Source organism: Gracilinanus agilis, chromosome 1 (genome assembly GCF_016433145.1).
Source record: "Gracilinanus agilis isolate LMUSP501 chromosome 1, AgileGrace, whole genome shotgun sequence".
Taxonomy (NCBI): Eukaryota; Metazoa; Chordata; class Mammalia; order Didelphimorphia; family Didelphidae; genus Gracilinanus; species Gracilinanus agilis.
Genome location: NC_058130.1, coordinates 166183901 through 166207668, shown reverse-complemented (window position 1 = coordinate 166207668; position 23768 = coordinate 166183901). Strand labels below are relative to the sequence as shown.

Below are 23768 nucleotides of genomic sequence, written 5' to 3'. Positions count from 1 at the left end.
TTATCTCATTTGATCTTCACAACAATCCTGGGAAGTAAGTGCTATTATTATCCTTATTTTACAGATGAGGTCACAGAGCTAGTGTCTGAGGCTAAACTTGACCTTGTCGTCTGACTCCTAATTTCCTGTCTTCCTTAATACAGTCCTCTCCTATGCTAGTGTTCTTTTGCACATAAATATGAACACATTATTCTGGTGAATACTGGTTATACTGGTGAAGCTCAAAATTGAGTAGAGTGAGATGGCAATAATAATGAGAAATGCCTAAGGATGGCCCATGTAAAATAAAATTGGTAAAAGAAACCAGCTTTGGGATGGGGAGGGTGGAATACAGGGAAGGCTTCAAGGAATAGGTATTAGTTGCAAAGGTTTTAACTATAACAGGGAAAGGGGGGGGGGGCGGAATTCTGGGGAAGTATAACATTCCAGGCATAAGGAACAAGAATAAAGTGGAAAAGTGTATGGCATATATAGAAAGCAGTAAGGGGTTTGGGGTCTAGATTCTAGGAACATAGATCATATTGATCAGAGTAGTATGAGAAATGACTAGAAATATATGCCAGATTGTAGAGGATCTTGATCATTATTACTCTGAGTTTGAATTTCACCCTGCAGAAGGGATACATGGAAGGGAGCTTTTAGTGTAAATAGAGGTAAAGAAGATGCTTCTCAATTTTGTGAAGGATGGCATGAAAGATGTGGGTCATGGAAGACCATTAGGCCTGATGACGGGAAGCTCTAGCAATAAAGAGGGAATTAGAGATGATAGATAGGATGGGAGTTTCCAGAGAAGATGCAGAATTTGGCAGAATTTGGCTATATAAGAAGAGTGGGGAAAAAATCAAGACATGAAATATTGGGAGAATTGTACCAGGACAAATAATGAAGATATAAGAAGTGGAAATCCAGCCTGCAGTTTCAGGAAAATTAGAATCAAGTCCATGTTTTGTTTTCATTTTTTGCTTATGGGGGATTCTAGACCTGGAGAGCCAGTAAGGAGCTGTAGTAGGTAACTAGGAAGCTCTGTGGTTCCCGAGGCTCTTCCCATTCTCTGGTGAGGAGAGAGAAAGCTCAGGGTCGAGGGGAAGCCAAGACCTAGTCACCCGGGTAACTGCAGATGCCCAGTCGCTATGGCAACAGGGAACCAGGTCAACACTGGGAGTGGAGGAGGGGTGCTGGTCACCTCCTAAAGCATCACTCTGGCAACCTCGTAGCGCCCTTACTTAGGGACACTATAACAAGTCTTAACCCGCCCCTCGCCCCACTGTCCCCCCTTCCCCCCTTCCAACAGTATTGAGGCCCAGGCAAGTAAACTGAGGTCTGGAGATGAGTTGGGGAAAGAATGAAGGCGTATGGTCTTTCAGGTCACCAGTACACTGAAGGGTCTTTAAGACCTTTTTTCCCACTGGGGCTGGAAACCAGAGAACCATCTCTGCTTGGGGCTTACAGATCTGGGACAGGGGGCCACAGCGAGGAGTAGGAACCTGGGTAGGAACCTGAGCAGGAACCTGTCACAGCGAGGGTTTCACTTTCCAGGGAACAGTTTGGACCCTTCACTGCCGAGCGTCAGTGATTGGCTCCGAGACCGAGCGGTAGAAGGAAATGTTTCCGGAGGGAGAATATAAGGCGGTGCACCCAAGCCGGGGATCGGGAGGTTCTGTTCTAGGCCGCGTCTCGTTGGTTCCGGAGGTCAGGTCGCGGCGGTGTCTGTGGTGGGCGATGCTAGTGCGCGCTGCGCGGGGGGCCGGGGCCCTTGTGCTCCAGGTGAGAATAAGGGAAAGTCTCCTCCCCTAGCCTTTTACCGGCAGTTGGGTCATGGGGCTGAGGTCGTGCCCCTACCCGCTTTACTATCTACGGACGGTGGGGGCGGGATACGTTACTGCTCGGGGAAAATCTGCGAGGTCACATCACACTCATACACGTGTGTGTGGATGGAGGGGGTGGGGTGGGTGGGAGTGGGGTGTGCGCCCCGAGCCGCAGCTCTTGGTATCTACTTCCGGTCCCTGTCCTACGGTGCCTGCTCCCACCCATGCTGCCTGCCCGGCTCTCAGGCTCTCTGTCTCCCAAGTGCCTCACCTGCCCATCCCATCCTCCCACCTTCTCCTTTTTCTCTTACGCAGGATTCCTGCTGTAACCCCCACATCCTTTATTTTGTTTCTCCCACCCCATGCCCATTTTTTGTCTCATGCCCATTTCCCCCCCCCCCCCCATCTCTTTAAAAAAAAAGATCCCTTCTGGCTCAAAATTAATGATGCCAAGAGCTTGTATTCCCTTTTTGTCACACACCTTTACTCATTCACCTCTTGTTACCCTCCCACTCTGTGGCCATTTCTTGTCCTGTACCTACCTGGGACAACTGAACCCTCTTCTGGAAACTGCTCCCTTCTCTCCACCTGTGTCCATTACACATAAGCATGAAAGTACCTTATCATCACACAAGTTATTTTTCTATATTATCCCTGCTGTCCCTAATCTCCAGTCTCCTCTTTTATCTATTCTCCCTAGCTGCCTCTTCTCCACCTTCTTATCCATTGTTATTCCTTCCAGGGGCCCAGGGCCTGGTTGGGCCTCTCTCAGTTCCGTGCAGCGTCAGGTCTACCCAGAAATACAGTTGTGCTGTTTGTGCCTCAACAAGAGGCATGGGTGGTAGAGCGGATGGGTCGATTTCACCGCATTTTGGACCCGGTGAGATTTCCCTTTTCCCTTCCCCTTTCTCCCTGGAGAATAGATGGAGGGAACACTGTTTTAATTATGAGTATATAAATCATTTATTCAGTTCTTACTTTCTATGTGGGAAACACTGTGCAAAAGAATAGGAATATAAACAGAAAAGTATGACAGCTTCTGCTTTTCAATTATCTAGAGGTGCCTAAAGACTGAATGCTCTGGGGTAGGGATTGTTCCTTCAGGGTCTTAATTCCTACCACATTTCTTGACTTATCCCACCTTTAACCAGGGCTTGAACATCTTAATCCCTGTGCTGGATCGGATCCGATATGTACAGAGCCTCAAAGAGATTGTCATCAATGTGCCTGAACAGTCAGCTGTAACCCTTGGTGAGGAGGGCACCCTTCCTTGGGCAAGAGGCACAAGGAGGGTGCCAGGGTTCAAAGGAGAGCAACCATTGTCATCCTATATGTATGAGTGTAACTCTGTGAAGGGATGGATGTATTAGTGTGGGCAGCTGTTAGTGAACATGTAAATATATATATGACTGTGAACATGGGAGGTCTGAGGAGCAATTGTCAAGATAGGGAAAACTCTTGAAACAAGTCGGGGAGGGGTACAGTAAGTAGGGAAAGAGAGCTTTGGGGAAGACCTAGGAGCTGTGGGATGGAGATTGAGGGACTAAAGACACTCACCTCTACCCCTCACCCTCTAGACAATGTGACACTACAGATTGATGGAGTCCTTTACCTACGCATCATGGACCCTTACAAGGTACTCTCCTACTTCCAATTCTATGGGCAATTTTTGTGACTCCTCATCTCAGAGTGTCATGTTCCCTATCACAAACCTTTTCCTAGGCAAGCTATGGTGTAGAAGATCCAGAGTATGCAGTAACCCAGCTGGCCCAGACAACCATGAGAAGTGAGCTTGGAAAGCTCTCATTGGATAAAGTTTTCCGAGTGAGTAGAGTCAGGTCACAGCATTTGGTTGAGGTGGGATGGGGAGTGAGGGGTAGTAAAGGCTCCTTTATCCATACCTTGCTCTGTTTAGTCTTCCCATGGAGGCTTGGTGATGTGAGGGAAAGTCAAAGGAGAATGTCAGGTTGTCTGCCTAGCCCTGCTCCCTAGGACAGGGTGCCCACTGAGGTAAGTAAGATGTTACTTATAGTCTTTTCCCTACTCTAGGAGCGAGAATCCCTGAATGCTAGCATTGTGGATGCCATCAATCAGGCCTCTGATTATTGGGGTATCCGCTGCCTCCGCTATGAGATCAAGGATATCCATGTACCTCCCCGAGTCAAGGAGTCCATGCAGATGCAGGTTGGGGGAGTGAGGGTTTGGTTCCTGGAAAGGTAGGGAGGGTCAGAGTTGGAAACAATAGGAACTGGGAAGGAACTGCATCTTTGGTTGTAGAGACATGAATTATCCTGTTTAAATGCTTAGTGAGAAAGGCAGTGGGTTTCCTGTTTCTTAGTCCCTGATCTTTCTTTCATCTTCCTGGGGAGGCTCTTTTGGCAGGGATTGTTGTTATCCATGTCTGAGTTCTCCAGCCTTGTTTTTACATTCTTCCCTCCTCCCCCCCAATGACCTTTGGATGAGGGTATGGATATATCTTGGTTTGAACACTGTTCCTGATAATCTGAGAACTAGATCTGCCCCCTTGGTGACTTTGGGGTGGGTGGCCCTGCTTCCAGGTAGAAGCAGAACGTCGGAAACGTGCCACGGTGCTTGAGTCAGAGGGAACTCGGGAATCTGCCATCAATGTGGCTGAGGGAAAGAAGCAGGCACAGATCTTGGCCTCTGAGGCAGAGAAGGCTGAGCAGATCAACCAGGCAGCTGGTCAGTGATGGGGGCTGGGTGAAGAGGTGTCTGGTCTGGGGAGACTTCTGTCCTTATAGTGACTCTGGACAGGAACAGATTTTCATTGTGCCCTGTGACTGATAGTTCTTGCTTCCACCAGGAGAGGCCAGTGCAGTGCTGGCCAAAGCAAAGGCCAAGGCTGAGGCTATACGGATCCTGGCAACAGCTTTGACACAACATGTGAGTGAATTGATGGGAGGTAATGGTAGGAGATTCCTTGCCCGACTCCTTTAGGACATACACAAGGTGCTTCCATCTACTTTTTTGATCTTGTGACCTCTGACTCCCACTTCCCATAACTTAACCTTAACATTCCTTGAGATGCCCTCTGACCCTATGCTCTTGTGAGTGGCTCCTGACCTTAGCTATCCTATATTCTCTGGTCTGATTTTCTATGACCCCTTAAGTTATTTATATCTTCTTGACCTCATTTCTTTGGTGACTACAGAATGGAGATGCAGCAGCCTCCCTTTCAGTGGCTGAGCAGTATGTCAGCGCTTTCTCCAAACTGGCAAAGGATTCCAACACCATCCTGCTACCTTCTAACCCAGGAGATGTCACTAGCATGGTGGCTCAGGTTAGAATCTTCCCCCATTTTAACTAAATTCTATCAAAGACTAAAGTAATCTCTCAAGTTGCTCCAGGAAGGTGTCTGTCCTCTAGATGTTTTTTCCAGCATCCTCCACCCCTTCCATGAAGGTTCCCCTTACTGTTGAGATCCAAATCCCCAATCAAAAAGCATTAAATCTTCCTGGAGAGACTAGCCAGGGACCTTGTCCTCACTTTCAAGTTGGATGGCCTTCTTCCCAAAGAAAAATCTGTTCTCCAACTCAAATAAAGGAATGAACTGTTACCATAGTCCTCATTTCTTCCCTTCAGCCTATGAGTGAAGTCAGGCCCAAGGTTTTACTATCTGTCCTCTGTCTCCAATGCCCAGTTGCATCTGCCCCTCTCACATCTGTGTGTCCCCTTATTCATTTTTGTCTCTTGTTCCCTCTACTTTCATGTTTTTGTTTCCTGCCCCATTTTTTCCCTAATCTCTTGTTTTTGTTTATCTCCAATCCCAGGCTATGGGTGTATATGGAGCCCTCACCAAAACTTCCACAACTCAGGCACCAAGCTCAGGCTCTGATGGAAGCATCAGGGTCGCCCAGCGTGGGAATGCTGGTCTGGAAGATGAGCTGGAGCGTGTAAAATTGAGTTAGCAGAGTCTGGCTTGGCCAGTGGGACCTAGGAGACCTGGGGAAGGCTTCTGATCCTCACCCTCCTACCCTCGACATTTCTGGACCCTTCAGCCAAGATTTTGGTTTTATTTTTTTATTTGAACTTTAATCATGTAATAAATACATCTAGTGGGACACGAGCAAGAAGCTGCCTCATTGTCTTGGAGTTTGGGGAAGTTCAGGAAACTGCTTTGTTTGTCGGGCTCTGGATTGCCCTTTTCCTCCATGTTCCACATCCATGGTGTCATCTAGGAGCACTTTTCTTCCTTCAGAAGGTGATACCATTATGGAAGTAGGCAGATGTCACATTTTTAAAAGGAACACTGGAAATCCTCAACACTACTTCATTCCCTGCACCCACTGACCCACCCTACCGCTTACACAGAACTCTCAATGGGGGAGGACTAGATTTTATTTTCCAGCATGAAGAGTGGTCTCACCCATGATGAATGCTGGGAATTGTGGTCTGCATCACATTGCTGAGAGACAAGGAGCAGAAAGTAGATCCATATTGTTCCTTATCACCCCATGCCTTTCCATTTACACATTGTAATAGTAGGAGTTGCAGGACATTGAGAAGAACCTCTGTTTCATACTGCCCCAGGGAATCAGAGATCAAATTTGTGGGTTAATAACTGTCACTCAGAGTAAGATTGTGGAGGCTATATGTCTGCTAGGAAGAGTTTTTTTTCTCTCTGCTATTAGAGATTTAAGACCAATCCCACCCTAGCCATATGCATCAGTTTACCTGCCATATAGATCCACCCCAGGCGTGGCCTAATCAAGATCCATAAGTAGCCTGATTTTGGGTTCAGTTGTTTTCAGTACTGTCTGACTTCATGACCCATTTGAAATTTTCTTAGTAAAGATACTGGAGTGGCTTTTCCTTCTCCAGCTCATTTTACAAATGGAGAAACAGGCAAACAGGATAAAGAGACTTGCCTAGGGTCACACAGCTAGTGTCTCAGGCCAGATTTGAACTCAAAAGTCCAGATGCAACACTTGATCCACTATGCCACCTACCTGCTCTGACTTTACCTGACCTAGCTTAATACCCTGGTTTCTGCAGTAGTCTCTGGGTTCCTCTCCCATTGTTTTTGAGGCCTTTCCTAACTAGGTCTGGACACAAGGCAAAAGACATTTTTGTGGAATGGAAAAGACAAGGGCACAACAAAATAGGGTCCCCTCCCAAATGTCAGACTCTTCTCGTCTAATCCCTTTAAGCCTCCTGCTCCCGTTTAGAGAGGGGATTGACATTCTGGGTGTGCACTGTCTGTGGGGAAATGACCTATGTGAAGGGACCTCTCCAGTTTTTGAGAATAAGCACCTTTTAAAATAAGGGATTTGGTGGTGAGAAATAGGTTTCAGCCCACAATTCATGTAAGAATCATTTTTTAAGTGCTTACTATTGCCAGTACTGGGCTAGCTTCTGGAGATGCAAAGACAAAAAAGAAACTCCCTCCACCTCTTAGGGGTGCTGGGAGGCTCCCAGGCTGTCCCCACCAATACCCTGCCTCTGGTCCTCCATCACTTTCTTTCCTCCCTAGCCATCTGCGGACGTCCTCGGGAGGGGGCGCTCCAGGCACTGCGCACCTCTCTAGCGCTCTCCGCCCTCTCCTCTGCTATGTGAGAGGGGAAGAGAGGATTGACTAACCCGAAACACACTTCCGGTTCCCAGCTCTGCTTTCGGCTGCCGGCTGTGCTGCTCATAGATGACTTAGGGTATCCAGAGATCTCTCTGAGGGCCCCCTGGGACTCGGAACTGGGTGGGAGGGGCGACCCTTAGTAGCTTCAGCTTCCTGACCCCTTCCCCGGGGCGGGGAGGGCAGTCCGGGGGTCCGTGTGTTCGTACATTCCATCCGCTCTCCTTTGCCGCGTAGTTTCCCGTCACCCTCCTGCTGCAGGTGTGCTCTACAGTCCAGGCCTTCCCTTCTCGCTCATCCTCCCACCCGTCCTCCCCGGGAGCCTTGCTCCTGTGTCCCTCCGACCCCTCCCTCTTCCGTATCTCTGCACCTCCCCCCCCCCCCCCCGTCCCTCCTCATCTAAATTTCTTCTGTATCGGACCCCTTCTTTCTCCCCCTGATTGTCCCTCACCTCTTCCCTTTCGGCGTCCCCGTGTCCCATGAGGTCCTCCTCATTTCCTACAGCCCTCAAATATCCCATTCATCAGCATTCCCCTCTTAATGTCTTCAACCCCTTCCCCTCCCGTGTCCGTTTCCCCAATGCCTTTCTCCTGTGTCCCCAATATCTCTCCTGTCATACTATTTCCGCCTCTTATTCTCTCCACAACTTCCCCAGCCCCAAAATTCCCCGCCCCCCATGTCCCTTTCCCAGTATTTCTTTTTTTCCTCTCAATTATTCTGTCACTCCCCACCTATTAATGTATTCTAGGTTCTCCTTTACTCTTCCTGGGGCACTTTCATCCCCTCCCCCTTCTCTCTTTTGTCCCTAATGGTTCCTTCCTTTTGTGCCTAATCTCTCCAAACGGGGAGTGGCCTGTGCATGCGATACTGTGAGGTGACTTTGACTGTAGAGAGGTTGTTTGGTAGCCGAGAAGGGAGGGCAAGGAGGGGAGCAGGGCTGCAAAGAAGCAATAAAAACCAAAGGCCCTTATACCTCACACTGCCCAAACCTGTTTGAGGAGCAGGGAGTGGTAAGAGAGGAGAAAGTTTTAAGATAGGAAAAAAAAATGAGAGGAGGGAGAGAGAACTCATGGGGATATCTTGGGTTAAAGGAGTCTCACTTTTTGTGTGTCCCATGTCCCAGAGAGGAGGTAGTTGTTAGTGATATTCTATTTCTGTACTTGCTGTTCAGCTTGTGTTATATGAGTCTTTCTTATCAGAGAGTATCCCTGTTTTTTCATGCTACTTATGTAGGTGATAATCCTAGACTCCCATAATTAGGGATAAAAGCAGACCTATGGTCAGAACACCCCTTTCTCTTTCTAACCAGTATGGAATTATGAATCAGACTTGCCAACTTGTATCATCTAACCCTCATCCTCAGACATTTCTTATGTTTAATAATAATAACTATCATAATAGCTAGCATTCACATAGCACTTTAAGGTTTACAAAGCACTTTACGTATATTTTGTTTTTATTCTCACAGCCACTCAAGGAGAAGTAGGTAGGTAGGTAGTATTAATAGCCTTCTGTAACCTCCAGCCTTTTTTTTTTTTTTAAACCCTTAACTTCTGTGTATTGGCTCCTTGGTGGAAGAGTGGTAAGGGTGGGCAATGGGGGTCAAGTGACTTGCCCAGGGTCACACAGCTGGGAAGTGTCTGAGGCTGGCTTTGAATCTAGGACCTCGGATCTCTAGGCCTGGCTCTCAATCCACTGAGCTACCCAGCTGCCCAATCTCCAGCTTTCTTGATGAAGGTCCAGTTGCTATAAGAGATGACTTTTAACCAAATAATGAAGAGGACCTTATGCTGAGGAATTTCTCGAGGCTGATGGGAATCATAAGATCTTAAAAGTAGAGCTAGGAGAAACCATAGAGACCATCTAGTCAATTTTATAGAAGTGAAAATTGAGGCATATAACAGGACAGCATATATTGGAGCATGATAGAATTGTTTTGTTTTTTTTTACAATTATCACTGAATTTGGAGTGGAATCTGGCATTGTACTATTTTTTTTTAATTAAAAAAAAAAACAAAACCCTTACCTTCTGTCTTAGAATCAACACTGTGTATTGGTTCCAAGGCAGAAGATTGGTAAGGGCTAGGCAGTGAGGATTAAGTGACTTACCTAGAGTCACACAGCTAGGAAATGTCGGAGGCCAGATTTGAATCCCAGGACCTCCCATCTCTGGGCCTGGCTCTCAATCCACTGAGCCACTCAGCTGCCCCTCTTACATTGTACTATTAAGTTAGAGAATGGGCTCATGGAAGGCTTGTTAGATGGTGACTTTAAACTGGAATTTTGTTTGAAGAAGGGAGAACCTGTTTTCTGTGCCTTAAGTATCCTTGACTAGTCTGCCTTAGAAAATGTACATGAGAAAGATAGACAGAGAGGCAAAAGAAGGGATTGGGGAGAGATAGAGAAGGAGCAAGGGTGACGTTGGGAGGGAGAGAGAGATTACAAAATAGTTTGAATGAATAATAAGAATTTAGGTAATGTGTCTCATTTTCCTCACTTCTAGAATGCTGAAGGCCCTGGTACTGCTTTTCCTGGCCTGGGTCTGTTTCCTCTTTTATGCTGGCATTGGTCTCTTCACCAGTGGCTTCTTGCTTACCCGTCTGGAGCTTACCAATCACAGCAGCTGTCAGGAGCTGCCTGGAAAGGGAACTTTGGTTGGAAGTGGCAGAGGTGAGCCAGGGGCCTGCTGGACAGCTCCCCGATTTTCCCGAGCTGTGATAGTGCTGATAGATGCACTTCGATTCGATTTTGTGCAACCCTGGCCAGGTGGCCCTCCTGCCCCACAACCTTTCCTAGGAAGGCTGGACTCCATACGTCGCCTTCTGGAAGCCCAGCCACAACATGCTCGCCTCTACCGATTCCTGGCTGACCCACCCACCACTACCATGCAAAGACTCAAGGCCCTCACCACAGGCTCTTTACCTACCTTTGTTGATGCTGGAAGCAACTTTGCTAGCTATGCCATCCAAGAGGATAACCTTATTGCTCAGCTCAACAACACCGGTCAGTCTAATAAGGTTTGGAATATTAGAATCATAGAACATCTAATTTCTTAGGACCTTAAAATAATAAAATCTTAGAACTGAAAGGGACTATCTGAACCAATCATTAAGGAATCCTTTCTCTAAATCCCTGACAAGTAGCCACCCAGGTGTTGCTTTTATACTCCTAGTAGTGGCCTAATAAGGCAATGCTCATCATTAGAAAGTCAGCCTCCAAAACTTAAACCCAGTGCCTCCAGTTTTGTTTTTTGTAACTACAAAGTAAATATGCTTTTTTGTGATAGTCCTTTGCTATTTGAAGAGAGGTATTACATTTACCTTAGACTCTTTTACCCAGGCTCAATGCTTCCAGGTCCTTCACTGAGTCTTCATATGATAAGGTTTTTAGACTGCCACACATCATCTTGATCATCTTCCATATTCTAGCTTATTATGTCCTTTCTGATGTTAATGTCATGGTACCAAAAGAGAACACAATATTCCCAAGTGTTGGCCAGAAAATACAATCAGGTTTACCTCCTGTGGCTACATTTTTTATACACTATATTTAGTGTCTACACTATATTAAACACTATATTTCTTTTAATTCATCCCAAGATCACAGGATTTTTTTTTCTTTCGTGTTATATATTTGATTTATATTGATCTTTTAAGTCATCTTAAACCCCTAGAGCTCTATTGGCAAATTTGTGGCATGAATGCTGGAGGGGGCTGTTCCCTTCCCTCTCTCCATGTGCACTTGAGGACATTTCTCCAATCACCTGCCTCTCTACCCAGCAGCCCAGTGGGAGCACTTTCTCCCTCCCCTGTCTGGGGTAAGGCTCAGGGCTCACAAGCAGTATGAGATTTGCAGTTTGGGCACTCCTTCTCTAAAAGGTTTGCCATCACTGTCCTAGAGTATTTATACTTGAACTGAACTTTAGAGACCTATTTTACCAAGAGTTCTTAGCTTGGGATCTGAGCTTTTTAAGAAATATTTATAACTATGTTCAATATTATTGGTTTTCTTTGTATTTTTATTTTATACATTTTAAAATATTATTTATATATATTTATTATATATATTTAAAAAACATATTTTATATATTTAAAAATATTCTTAGAAAGGTTTCATGGGCTTTACCAGGTTGATAAAGTGGTCTAGAACACATGAAAAAAGTATATGAATCTGATCTGTTCCACATTTCTCATTTTATAGGTGAACTAGGCCTAGTTGGGTGAAATAACTTGCCGAAGATCACACAGTTAATTTGTGGGAGAGTTGTGACTAGATCCCAGGTGTCCTTATCTCATGATGCTTCTGTTATGTTACAGAGATTCTTTCATTACACCTTGCTTTCCCTTGTGTATTCCCCTTTTCTAGCACAGAATCTCTACTTTCTCCTTTGGAGCTTCTTTCCTATTGTGTTAACTGCCTTACTACACTTTATCTGGCAGTTGTTTTTTTTTTTTAACCCTTGCCTTCCATCTTAGACTCAATACTGTGTATTGGTTCCAAGGCAGAAGAGTGGTAAGGGCTAGGCAATGGAGGTTAAGTGACTTGCCCAGGGTCACACAGCTAGGACGTGTCTGAGGTCAGATTTGAACCCAGTGTCTAGCACAGTTGAAGAAAATTCTTTTAAGAAACAACTAGAGAGAACAATAAAATATAAGCTTTTTGAGGGTAGGGACTGTTTTTGGTTGTTGACTAATATAAATAAGTAAGTACTTATGTGGTAATAAATTATGTTTTATCCAATTAGAATTGCTATAGGTATTTGGAAGGAGAGATTACAGTGAGTTAGGATGACTAGATAAGGCTTCATATAGGGAGTTGGTAGAACTTGAATTAGATTTTTAGTGATGGGGGTAGGAGTTGGCTAATAAGTGAGAAGGGTCTTATATACAGGGCAAATGGTGAAAGCAAAAGCAAGGGAATAAGGGTGGCAATGAGTCATTGCTTTCCGAGAAGACTGATATGTAACAAAAGTTTTATATTGATGGGAGAAGGAAAGAAGGGGTGAACTACAGAATGAAGCCATTGTATAAAAGCCTTCAAATGGTCTCTTTCATTGCTAAATATCTGACATTTCCCTTACTCTTTCTATGCTGCAGGGAGACGAGTGGTCTTCATGGGGGATGACACTTGGGAAGGCTTGTTCCCAGGAGCTTTCTCTCAAGCCTTCTTCTTCCCGTCCTTCAATGTAAAAGATTTACACACTGTGGACAATGGCATTCTGGAGCACCTGTACCCAACCAGTGAGCTATCTCAATAGACTAATGGAAGGGAGGAGTAGGGTCAGACCAGTTTTACATTGGGGTCCTAAGGAGAGAATCTAGTGCTAATACTCAATATGTGAAATAGAGCTGAGACCACTGTAGACTATTTGTCTCAACATACATTGGATCTAATTTTGAGTTACAGTATGCAAAAAGGGTTAAGCTGTGATGCTTTCAGGATCCTTTGGACAGTATTGTCCTGGTGATGAGGATTGGAGTCAATGTCCATTGGTAGAGGAATGTTAAAGGCTGGGAAATTGAGGGGGGGTATCAGTTCCTCTTTCTCAGAGTTGGTCTCCACAGTGGACAGAGATGACTGGGACCTGCTGATTGCTCATTTCCTGGGTGTGGATCATTGTGGTCACAAACATGGTCCCCACCACCCTGAGATGGCCAAGAAGCTCAACCAGATGGACCAGATGCTTCAGTAAGTTGTATCAGAGAAGTTTGATTGTGGGCAGGAGGCAGGGCCTAATTAATTATGGGGCAAAAGGCAGTAAGTAGCCTATAAAGTGTGTATATGTGTGGGGACCAGTATGATGGGGCATGATCTGGTCAGAGATGGCCATCCTCTTTCTAGAAGAGAATATGGAGTTGCTGTAGGGGAGGAAGGGAGAAAATTTCTATATATCTCTGTTGGGTCTCCTTTTAAGTACTTGTGGTTTCAGACACACATTGTCTTTGTCTAATGCTCCACTGTCACCATGAATTTCCTCTTTCTAAAGCTCAAGAGTTCATACTTATTTGGGTTCCCTCGACCAAGTGAGTAAGTTGGGTCCTGTGGAAAACTAGCCCAAAGATCATGGGACCTAAGCACCTGTGAGACTTTAGACAGATCAGTTAACTTCTCTGGATCTCGGTTTTTTGTGAAATAGGAAAATGATTTGCCCTGCCTGCCTGGTAGAATTATCATGTAAGGGTTAAATAAGGTGCCCTAGTATCTTGCAAAACCACAAACCTCCGAGAATATTCTTTGTGGACTGCCAGGGGTCAAGGGGTGACTGTATCCAGGCCAGCATACTCCCAGTAACCACTTCTCTCTCCCTACTGTTTGGTTCCCTGCAATCAGGACCCTTGTGGAGCAACTTGAGAATGATACCTTGCTGGTGGTGGCTGGAGATCATGGCATGACAGAGACAGGAGACCATGGTGGGGACAGTAAACCAGAAGTCATGGCTGCACTCTTTCTCTATAGCCCTTTGCCCCTTTTCCCCAGGATTCCCGTAAAGGTGAGTCATAAGCCATTAGTTCTCTTCCCCATGTTTTTCCTCTTTCTTGTTGGTCCTCGTGAGCTAGCTTTCTTTTTCTGATCTCATTGTCTATTTGTTTCACCCCCCTTACTCACAATTAACATGCCTCCCCATTATCTTCCCCTTCCCCAGATACCTTCTTGCCTTCCCTATGCTTCTACTACCTTCCTATCACTTCCCCCTTCTTCCTAAGACCCCTCTCCCCACATCATTCCTACCCATCTCTATCATATTTAATGCTTTTTTTTCCCCTCCCCATCATTTCCCTCTAAGCTAGGACTATGAAGTACCCTTTTTCCTCTACCCTTTCCACTGATTCATTCCTCCTCATTTTATTGCCCCCAGGATCCAGAAGTGGTTCCCCAGGTGAATTTGGTGCCAACGCTGGCCCTTCTACTTGGCCTACCCATACCTTTTGGAAATATTGGAGAGGTGATGGTGGACCTGTTTTCAGGGGAAGGAGATACCCAGCCTCTTGCTACAGCTCTTGCCCAGGCCTCTGCCTACCATCTCAATGCCCAGCAGGTAGAAGGGCTGACACTCCCTAAGGACAGGGGCTATGTTGGGCTAGAGACCTGGGAGTTAGGAACCTGAACCCACAGACTGACTCTCATCCTTATTCTTCTTCATACCTATCACCTTCTGATCCTTTTCTGTATCTTTTCATCCCATCTGAGGTATGGGTTCTAGCACTGAAGCTGTCGTGGCCACTGTTCATTTGTATTTTGATCCCCACCCTATGCCCCAGTTCTATGCCTTATAACTCCCCTTTTCATTTTCTTCCATTTTCCTTTCCCTCAGGTATCACGATTTCTTCATGCTTACTCACTGGCTGCCCAGGACTTACCTCCTGAGGAACTGAAGCGCCTTCAGAACCTCTTCACCTCTGCATCCTCTGACTATGAGCAATTGCTGGATCAGCTGAAGACTGGAGAGGTCAGAGAGGCTGACATACAGGCTCTGATCTCCCAGCTGAGATTGTTCTTGCGGGGGGCACGGACAGCCTGTACAGAGACATGGGCTCGATTCCGCCCTGCCCGAATGATAGGGGGCACCATACTTCTGGCCTCCACCTGTCTCCTTTGCTTAGTAACCTCTAGGCTAACCAGCTCGCCTGACTTCCCTTTCCATTGTTTACTTCTAAGGGCTGTGGTCTGGGGTCTGGCAGGGGCTATTTTGCTAGCTGGGGGACTCATGGCCACTGGGATAGGGTTAGAGCCATCTCTGTTATGTGCAGGGAGTGCAGCTACCTCCCTCATAGACTTCCTGTGGGCTTTAAAATCAAGGGGTAGTCCACCAATGGCAGTCTTCCTCCCAGGCCCTTTGCCCATCCTGGTGCTCTTGTTCCTCCGCTCTGCTGCCCTTTTCTCTGATAGCTTTGTCCTGGCTGAGGCATGGGCAGCCCCCTTCCTTCTGCGTTCACTGTCCCTGTTTCTTGTGGCTCAGTTGCACTGGGAAGGCCGGCTGCTGGTGGGGGCCTCCACAGCTTGCCTCAGCTCCCCCACAGCATCTGTGGCACGGCGGGAGGGTCCACGGGCCCTAGGGCTACTGGTTGGCCTACTCCTCTGTGTTCGACTATCTAGTCTCTTCCATCGCTGCCCAGAAGAGACACCTGTTTGCCAGTCATCACCCTGGTTAGCTCCTCTAGCCACAATGGGTGGTAGTCAGGCCAAGAACCTCTGGTATGGGGCATGTCTAGGGACATTAGGGGTGCTGGTCCTAGCCGTACGATTTTGGCTGCGCCGCTGTGGGAATCTTAATAGCCCTGCACCTCCAGTCCTCTTTGTGCGCTGGGGACTGCCACTGATGGCACTGGGCACTGCTGCCCATTGGGCATTGGCTTCAGGCACAGATGAGGCACCCCCCCGGCTGCAAGCCCTGGTGTCTGGGGCTGTGGTCGGATTGCCCCGGGCTGTTCTGGGTCTGGCGGCCATAGGTCTAGGACTACTGCTTTGGCAGCCTGTCACAGTATTGGTCAAGACTGGGGCAAGCAGCCCCAACCACATCATTGTTCCTTTCGTGGGACCTCCGGCCTCCCAAGCTGACTTGGACTATGTGGTCCCCCAGATCTACCGTCGAATGCAGGAGGCACTGAGGGGGAAGCTAGCCAGGGGTGGGGGCCAGACACCACTGGCACTGGCTGCCTACGGGCTGGGGAGTGTGTACTCTGCCGCCGTGGTGACCGCTCTTGCCCTGCTGGCCTTCCCACTGCTGCTGCTGCACACTGAGCGGATCAGCCTCGCCTTCCTGATCCTCTTCCTGCAGAGTTTCCTACTCTTGCAGCTGCTCGCCACTGCTGTCGGGACCCCTGCTGGAAGCCCTGGTAGGCAGCAGGGCTAACTTGTCTGTTTGTAGATTCCCCTACTATCCATCTCCTTACTCTTGGGCCTTCTGTACTCCCAGGTGAACTAGTGAGGCTGGGATAAAGGTTGTCCTCTCCTTAGTAATAGCAAGACTACCTCAGTAACCTTTACATTTGGTCTCACTCCATAATAGTTGCTACCCTCACTAGACCTTGAGGACTCAGAATTTGGGAGAAGGAAAATAAAGCATTCCCCACTGTTTGCCCTTACCTTCTTGCTCAACCATGATTGCTGTTTTGGAGAAGTTGTGCCCCCACTGATTCTCTAGGTAGATAGATGACTGTTGGTGACTGACCAAGGGGGTGGTTGGATCAGGGTGACTAGACATAGGAGGCAGATGTAAGATCAGGGCAGGAGCAGAGACAGGAAGTAAATTTCAAGGGACAGAATACAGGGGAGTTGTCTGACATTGTGGTGTGGGAGCAGGCTAACAGGATTAAGGTTGATGAGCTGTGTCTCCTTCCAGGTCCCTTCTCCGTGCCATGGCTAGCCATCTCTGCTTGGGCTCTCACAGCCACACAGACCTTCTACTCCACCGGCCATCAGCCTGTCTTTCCAGCTATCCACTGGAATGCTGCCTTTGTGGGCTTCCCTGAGGGGCATGGTTCATCCCCTGTGCTGCCTGCTCTGCTTGTAGGGGCAAATACCTTTGCCTCCCACCTTCTTTTTTCAGGTATCTCATCCCCTGACTTCCATTCCTTCTCTTGGGACTTTAGAGAGGCATAGTGGTAGTCCCATCTGAATGGTACAAGGAAGGAGGGAAGAACCTTGTTTCTATCTGTTGATATCAACTGCCCAGTGGTAAGACTGACAAAAGCATCATGAGACACAGGTCTCTTGGCAACTTTTTTGTTAGAGTGAGGACTCCATTGTGAAATCCCCAACCTGATCTAGCTAAACACAATTAATTGAGGGTGGGGCTGTCTTGTGGGGATCAAGGCTTGTTTCTAGAATCCAAGGTGACCCCAGACCTGTGTTTCCCTTACCCCTGGAGGTAGTTGGCTGCCCATTGCTCTTGCTCTGGCCCTTTGTGTGTGAAGGCCAAGGCTCTACAAAGAGGAAGAAGGCCAGTGGGGCTGAGGTAGAAGGAGAGAAGGAAGAAGAGCCTTTGATGGAGATGCGTCTCCGGGATTCCCCTCACCATTTCAATGCTGCTCTTCTGCAGCTGGGCCTCAAGTATCTCTTTATCTTGGGTGTACAGGTGAGTATGATTAACTGGTATGCTAACAGCTGGGAATTTCAAGGGAGAGAAGCCAGATGTATTCCTTAAAAGTTAAATTTTTAACTTTTTATACTATTTTACAGTTCGATCTTTTTTTAAATGCTCCCTTGGTGCTTTTGAAAAGAAATATCACTGTCCTAGTATGACCCTCCCTTAAAACAAGTACTGTTAAACTAAACAAATCAGCACATTAGCCTTTCTGAAAATATATACCTCATTCTGAATCTTTAGTCTGCCACCTCTCTGCCAAGAGAGAGGAGGTGTGTTCAACTATGTCACTACAGTTTTTCAAGTTTGAAATATGTTCTCTCATTTGGTCCCCACAATCCTCCTATATAAAAGGACCAAAATCATTTTCTATAAGAATGCTATCCACATCCAGAGAAAGAACTGTGGGAGTAGAAACACAGAAGAAAAACATATAATCTATCATGTGGTTCAATGGGGATATGATTGGGGTTTTGGCGATAAAAGATCACTATTGCAAATATAAATAATATGGAAATAGGTTTTGGACAATGACACTTGAATAACCCAGTGGAACTACTCATTAGCTCAGGGAGGAGGGAGGGAAGAAGGAAGGGAAAGAACATGAATCATGTAACCATGGGAAAACATTCTTAATCAATTAAAAAAAAACAAAAATCATTTTCTTTGACTTATACTTCAGGAAACTGAGGTGCATGTCATTTCTTCAAGAGTACACACTAAGTCAGTAGTAGAATTGAAACTAGAACACAGATTTCTGGGCTCTAATTCTTTCCCTACCACACCATGTAGGGACCCAACTAATGGTGTATGGAGAGGCCTTCAGCTGACCAGGGAAACCAGAGCTTATGGTCTGTGCCAAGAATTGGGGAATATAGCTTCTTCATTTAATTTTTCTTCAAAGTCAGGGGGAAGTAATTTGAGCAACACAACCCCCTCTGGAGGAAAGGGGCGTTGAGCACTAGAGAAGTAATTAAAATATTTTTTATTTGTGTTTTACCAATTATATGTATTAACAAATTTCCACATAAGTTTTCCAAAGTTATATGATCCAAATTGTCTCCCTCCTTTCTTCCCTTCCCCCTCCCAGAGCTGACAAGCAATTCAATCTGAGTTATACATGTATTATCAAAACATATTTCCATGTTAATCATTTTTATAAGTGAATAATCTTGTAAAACCAAAACCCCAAAACATATACCCAAATAAACAAGTGAAAAATTGTATGCTTTTGAGATAAGGAATTTTAACAGAACTTTCAAGATCACCATTTTACCCATGAATTGGTTCATGTGGTTAAGTAACTTGCTTGAAGTCATCTAGCAAGTTAGTGGAAAGGTCAGGACTAGAACCTTGGCCGATGGACTATTCTCTTTCTACAATGTGCACCTCTGCTTTCTCATTCTTACAGGAGGGTTTCACTTCTCATCCTTCTTTGCCTCTTCACACTTTTCATCTCCCATTGTAATCATCCTCATTCTTTTGTATTCTCTCTTCCCCTCCAGGTCTTAGCCTGTGTTCTGGCAGCTTCCATACTCCGGAGGCATCTCATGGTTTGGAAGGTGTTTGCTCCCAAGTGAGTGAATGTTCTCAATGAGGGAGGAATATAGGGTGGAGGGAGTCCACAATTAGTTGGGAAGATAGGTGGAAGATTTTTATTTGGGGGTCAGTCTGTTCAGACACAGAATGAAAGGAAAGTAGATAAGTGTTGTTGGGAGGAGGAATGGTGTTAGCCTGGTGAATTGGGGGCTTGTGTATTCTAGACCAGTGATGGGCAAACTTTTTAAAGAGGGAGCCAAAGGAAAGGAAATGCTCATCTGTCAGTCTGTTTCTAAGGCAACTCTTTCAAAGTTTCATTGTATTGTATCCTACTCATTGTATTTGTCAGATTAGGAATAATGTCAGGGCTGGATAGAACATTTCAGGGGGCCACATCTGGACCACTGGCAGTAGTTTGCCCATCACTGGTCTAGACTGTCAAGAGTAAGGAGGGAGAGAGGATGGGCAGAAAGTCCACTTTCCACTAATGACCTCCTACTATTGTAAAAAGGAAATTTTAAGTATTTATAGATATATATTAGAATGTGAGGCCGCCAGGAATCAACAATTCAGGTTGATTTCGTAATTAAATCAGACCCAAGTCATCATCGGGTTGAGGAGTTTATTTACAATCTGGTAGTTAAAAAGTAGGAATAAAGAGAAAGGGAGAGGCTAGTCCGCCTGGACGGAGAGAGAAGAAGGTTATAAAACTTAATAAATGAAGCTGTAAGCCACAAGGCCCAACAGCCAGATAGGCAGAGTTTAGAATTGGCCCAGCTGGGCCAAGGAAGTCAGCCTAACTTACCCACATGACAATATAGAGTGTAAGCTGTCTGTGGTCTCAGGAGATGCTTCTGCTTTTAGTTCGAGACGGCAACTGCCCCCACAGGAAGTTCACTAACTTACTTAAAGAGATAGTTTCTTTCATCACTTCCTGTGGTCCACCTCTAATTCAAATGGCAGTTTCTGCATTGATTTGGACTGCCCAAAGGGCAGTCCCTTATTCTTGATTTGTTACTTACTGTCACGTGTGGGTAACTCGTCTCCCCTCCCCACTAAGGGAGGTTAGGGTGACATCATTTCTATGCCTAGGATGGGTAGATTTTTTGACTATTAATGGACTCGAGCTAATTCTATTTACACACTATGTTACACCATCCTAATGCCTCTGCTTCTTTGCTTATAGGTTCATCTTTGAAGCTGTGGGTTTTGTGGTGAGCAGCCTAGGGCTCCTCCTGGGTGTGGCCCTGGTGATGTGGGTAGACAGAGCTGTGGGGTCTTGGTTCAAGCGGCTCATCCTTTCCCAAGAGAGTTAGTTTTTATCACATGGACCTTGGGACCAACCTTTCCTCATGCACCCAGAGCAAGTGAGCCCTGGATTCACCTCTACATGGCTTGTCCTACAGTTGTGGGATGGCCTTTTGCTGGAACTCCTGGTGTGGCTGGCTCATCTGCATCTCCTGCTCCAGAGAGGGTGTGTACCTTACTCTCAGGGGGTCTATAGGAATGGGTCACACATTTGTGGAACCAGATGATAGCAATGACTTTACTGGAGTTTTCACATTCAACATCAGGCAGAGGACCCAGGTCTGAGCTGAAATTGTCTCTCCTATGGAAGGGTTGGGGTAGGCCAAGCTTAGAAGCTGCACGGAAGCACTGGGCTTGACCCTATCCTCCCTATTGATTTTCTCTTCTTAGCTGACCAAACAAAATGACTCTTTCTTTACCTAAGTGAGGTTGGGTTAATGTGAACCTGAGGCACTGGAGAAATTTGGGGTGGGCATCTGGTGAGGGAAGTGAGCTACTGTATACCGAGTGAAATAAAACACTGGAGACATGTATGTGTGAAAGAAAGAGAGATACCAAAGCGGGGACTTATGGAGTGGGATTGTGTTGGGGAGGAACACTATCTGTACTCAATTCCTCTCCTATCCCAGTCAATTTCTCTCATGCCATATTGCAATATATCTTCTTGGATCTGCACCCCTCACTCCCTTCAGTTATCACAATATCACAAAAGGAGACAGCTTCTACCTTTAGGAAATTCACATTTTAGAGTGAGGAGAACAAAAGTCTTCCAGAATTAGAGAATAACATAAGATAGTTGTAGGATTCTCTTTCACACTCATTGTTGCTTCCCTAGTCTATGCCCCTCATTTCCTTCATTGGGATTTTTGCATTGGTTTAACTGGGCTTGTCTTCAGGCTCTCCTTTCTCCACAACATCCTGGACCTTTGAAATTCAGTACTTACTAACTGTCTGATTTAGGGTAATTAACTTCCTAGTCCTGAATTTTCTTAACTTTAAAATGAGACAATAGCTGCTTCCTAAGGTTTCTTTTATCTCCAAACCTATGATCCTATGATAATCTTTCTTACAGCACTCCCCTACTTAAAATTTAATTTTCATTATCTCTTCTGTTGTCTATTGTCAGTTCCTCTAAGTGCCCAACATCTCACTCCAACTTGTCTCTGTCAAACCCATAGGTCAGCTTTACCACCCTGAAGGTGTGGTACTCAACAAACGGGAAGAAGGGCATATACATGGGCTATTCTAGAGCCCTATAATGTGTGGATATTGACCATATTCTTGGCTCCAGTATCTCAAGTGGAACTCTTGGGAATGAAAATTTACCTGCTATATTTGTTGCTATCTTTGCATTGTAACAGTTGTTAAGGGTTGAGGGAACCTGGTTATAGGACAAAAAATGTATACTTTTTGTGTGCTGGATATGCCTGGATTATATTGAAGTTAATCCAATTTACCTCACAGATGAGAAAGTTTGAAGATAGATTCTTTGGTAGATTCTTAGCATATAGCCCAGTGATTCCCAAAGTGGGCGCCACCGCCCCCTGGTGGATGCTGCAGCGATCCCATGAGGTGGTGATCGCCACAGGTGCATTTATCTTTCCTATTAATTGCTATTAAAATTTAAAAAAAATTAATTTCCAGGGGCTAAGTAATATTTTTTCTGGAAAGGGGGCGGTAGGCCAAAAAAGTTTGGGAACCACTGCTATAGCCTAAGGTTCACCAAATAAGGCCTTACCAGTTTAGCCAACTACAGCCTTCTCTGGGACTAAGAGACAGATAATTATTACTGAGTCAGAATTCCACCTAGTAAAAAGTAACTTCATGAAATCTGATTTTGGAAGAAGTTGAGATTAAATCAGGGAGATTACTTCAAAATGTGAAATTTAGAGATTATATAATCTTACAGAGGAAGCAATTTGCCCAAGACCACATGGCGAGTTAATATTAAGACCAAGCTTAGAATCCATCACCTAATCTGTCTAGGGTTCTTTAAATACCATTCTGGAGGGGGCAGCTGGGTAGCTCAGTGGATTGAGAGTCAGGCCTAGAGATGGGAGGTCCTAAGTTCAAATCCGGCCTCAGACACTTCTCAGCTATGTGACCGTGGGCAAGTCACTTCACCCTCATTGCCCACCCTTATCACTCTTCCACCCAGGAGCCAATACACAGAAGTTAAGGGTTCAAAAAACAAAAACAAACATAAATAAATGCCATTCTGGAGTTGCATGATACATGGATGTTACTTTTCTCTTTCTTCAAGTTGTGACCCATGACTTCTGTGCTCCTTCTGCTTCCTCCAAGCTGATGCCCTTGATTATTCATGTTATGATATTCAAGGTCCATTTAAAAGAAAATGCCCATTACAAGGGTGAACTTTTGTGGATTGTGAATCAGCACCACTCAGTCCAGAGCCCTCAGCCTTACCATTTGATCAGATCAGATTAATTAATCAGTTAGATAATGGCAAACAGTATGATCTTAAGGCTGAAGACAAACATCTTTTTTTCCCCAACAACAATAAAGATAATTGTTTCTCCATTGCTCTGGTGATACCATACTTGTGTTCAGTTCTGAAGTTTCATTTTAGAAAGAATATTGATAAGCACCAGAGGAGAGTGACCAAGATATTGAAGTGGCCTAGAACCATACCATAAAAAGGAAAGTAAGTGGAAGGAACTGGGGATTTCTAGACTAAAGGAGATATGATATTGTTAAGGGGAGACAATTATTGTCTAGTAGAGCAATCAGACTTACTCTGATTGGCCTGAGAATGAAGGTAGGGAAAAGCTACATTTTGTCTCAGTGAAAGGGAAAACTTTGTAATAGAACTATCTTAAAGTGAGATGGACTGTCTTTGTAGTACTGAATCCCCCTTTACTGGCAATCTTCAACTAGTATGGAAGACCACTTGTTAAGGACATGGAGGATATTTCTGCTAAGGTATGAGTTGTACTAGATAACCTCTAATGTATTCCATTTGTGATTCTAGGCTTCCAATAGACAAGTGTAAAGTCTGAGGCTCTGGTGGAGAAGGAGTTATAAAGCCAGCGTTTTCTTAGTTCAAGTTCAGTGTTAGGACAAAATAAGGTGCTTATAAGTCACTGAGTAATTTTCCTTTGCTTTAATAGGGCAACAAGGATACAGTGGCACTAGTTTCTCTACAGGGGCATAGTGACAAGTGACTTCTCAGACACCAAATCTGAGAGGTGCCCTTTACATGCATCTGGGACCTTTTATGCCTCTAGACCAGGAAGCTGCTTCTAGTATACTGGGCTATCAGGTTGCATGGAAAAGAGCAAGTTGGTAGGGTTAAAGAAGCTGCATTGACAAGTTGCTAATTTTATCATACTTAAAAATTATATTCCCAATTATAAGATGGAAAGAAGCATAACTGAAAAAAACAGTTTGTGTGAAAAAGATCTGCAGTTTTTAGTGACTA

The 23768-nt window shown here is 45.4% G+C and overlaps 2 protein-coding genes across 5 annotated transcripts; both read left to right on the top strand.

Moving 5' to 3' along the window:
* Positions 1-1682: 1682 nt before the first annotated feature.
* On the top strand, positions 1683-5892 carry STOML2 (stomatin like 2). 3 transcript variants are annotated; one of them, XM_044657275.1, is made up of 10 exons: positions 1683-1764; positions 2548-2685; positions 2957-3056; positions 3383-3441; positions 3528-3629; positions 3855-3989; positions 4364-4508; positions 4630-4709; positions 4978-5106; positions 5597-5892. In XM_044657275.1, exons 1-10 carry the CDS (start codon positions 1720-1722, stop codon positions 5732-5734), a joined length of 1071 nt encoding a protein of 356 aa, XP_044513210.1. In that variant the 5' UTR covers positions 1683-1719; the 3' UTR covers positions 5735-5892. The 3 variants fall into 3 exon arrangements, with proteins under 3 accessions (XP_044513210.1, XP_044513211.1, XP_044513212.1); XM_044657276.1 differs by lacking the exon at positions 3855-3989; XM_044657277.1 differs by lacking the exon at positions 2548-2685 and having other exon boundaries at positions 1720-1764.
* Positions 5893-9872: 3980 nt separating this feature from the next.
* PIGO (phosphatidylinositol glycan anchor biosynthesis class O) lies at positions 9873-21888 on the top strand. 2 transcript variants are annotated; one of them, XM_044657274.1, is made up of 11 exons: positions 9900-10398; positions 12492-12635; positions 12960-13083; positions 13726-13885; positions 14252-14431; positions 14708-14941; positions 16172-16229; positions 16736-16942; positions 17268-17470; positions 18985-19055; positions 20205-21888. In XM_044657274.1, the coding sequence occupies exons 1-11, from the start codon at positions 9900-9902 to the stop codon at positions 20332-20334; spliced, it is 2010 nt and encodes a 669-aa protein (XP_044513209.1). In that variant the 3' UTR covers positions 20335-21888. The 2 variants fall into 2 exon arrangements, with proteins under 2 accessions (XP_044513208.1, XP_044513209.1); XM_044657273.1 differs by having other exon boundaries at positions 9873-10398; positions 14708-16229.
* Positions 21889-23768: the final 1880 nt, after the last annotated feature.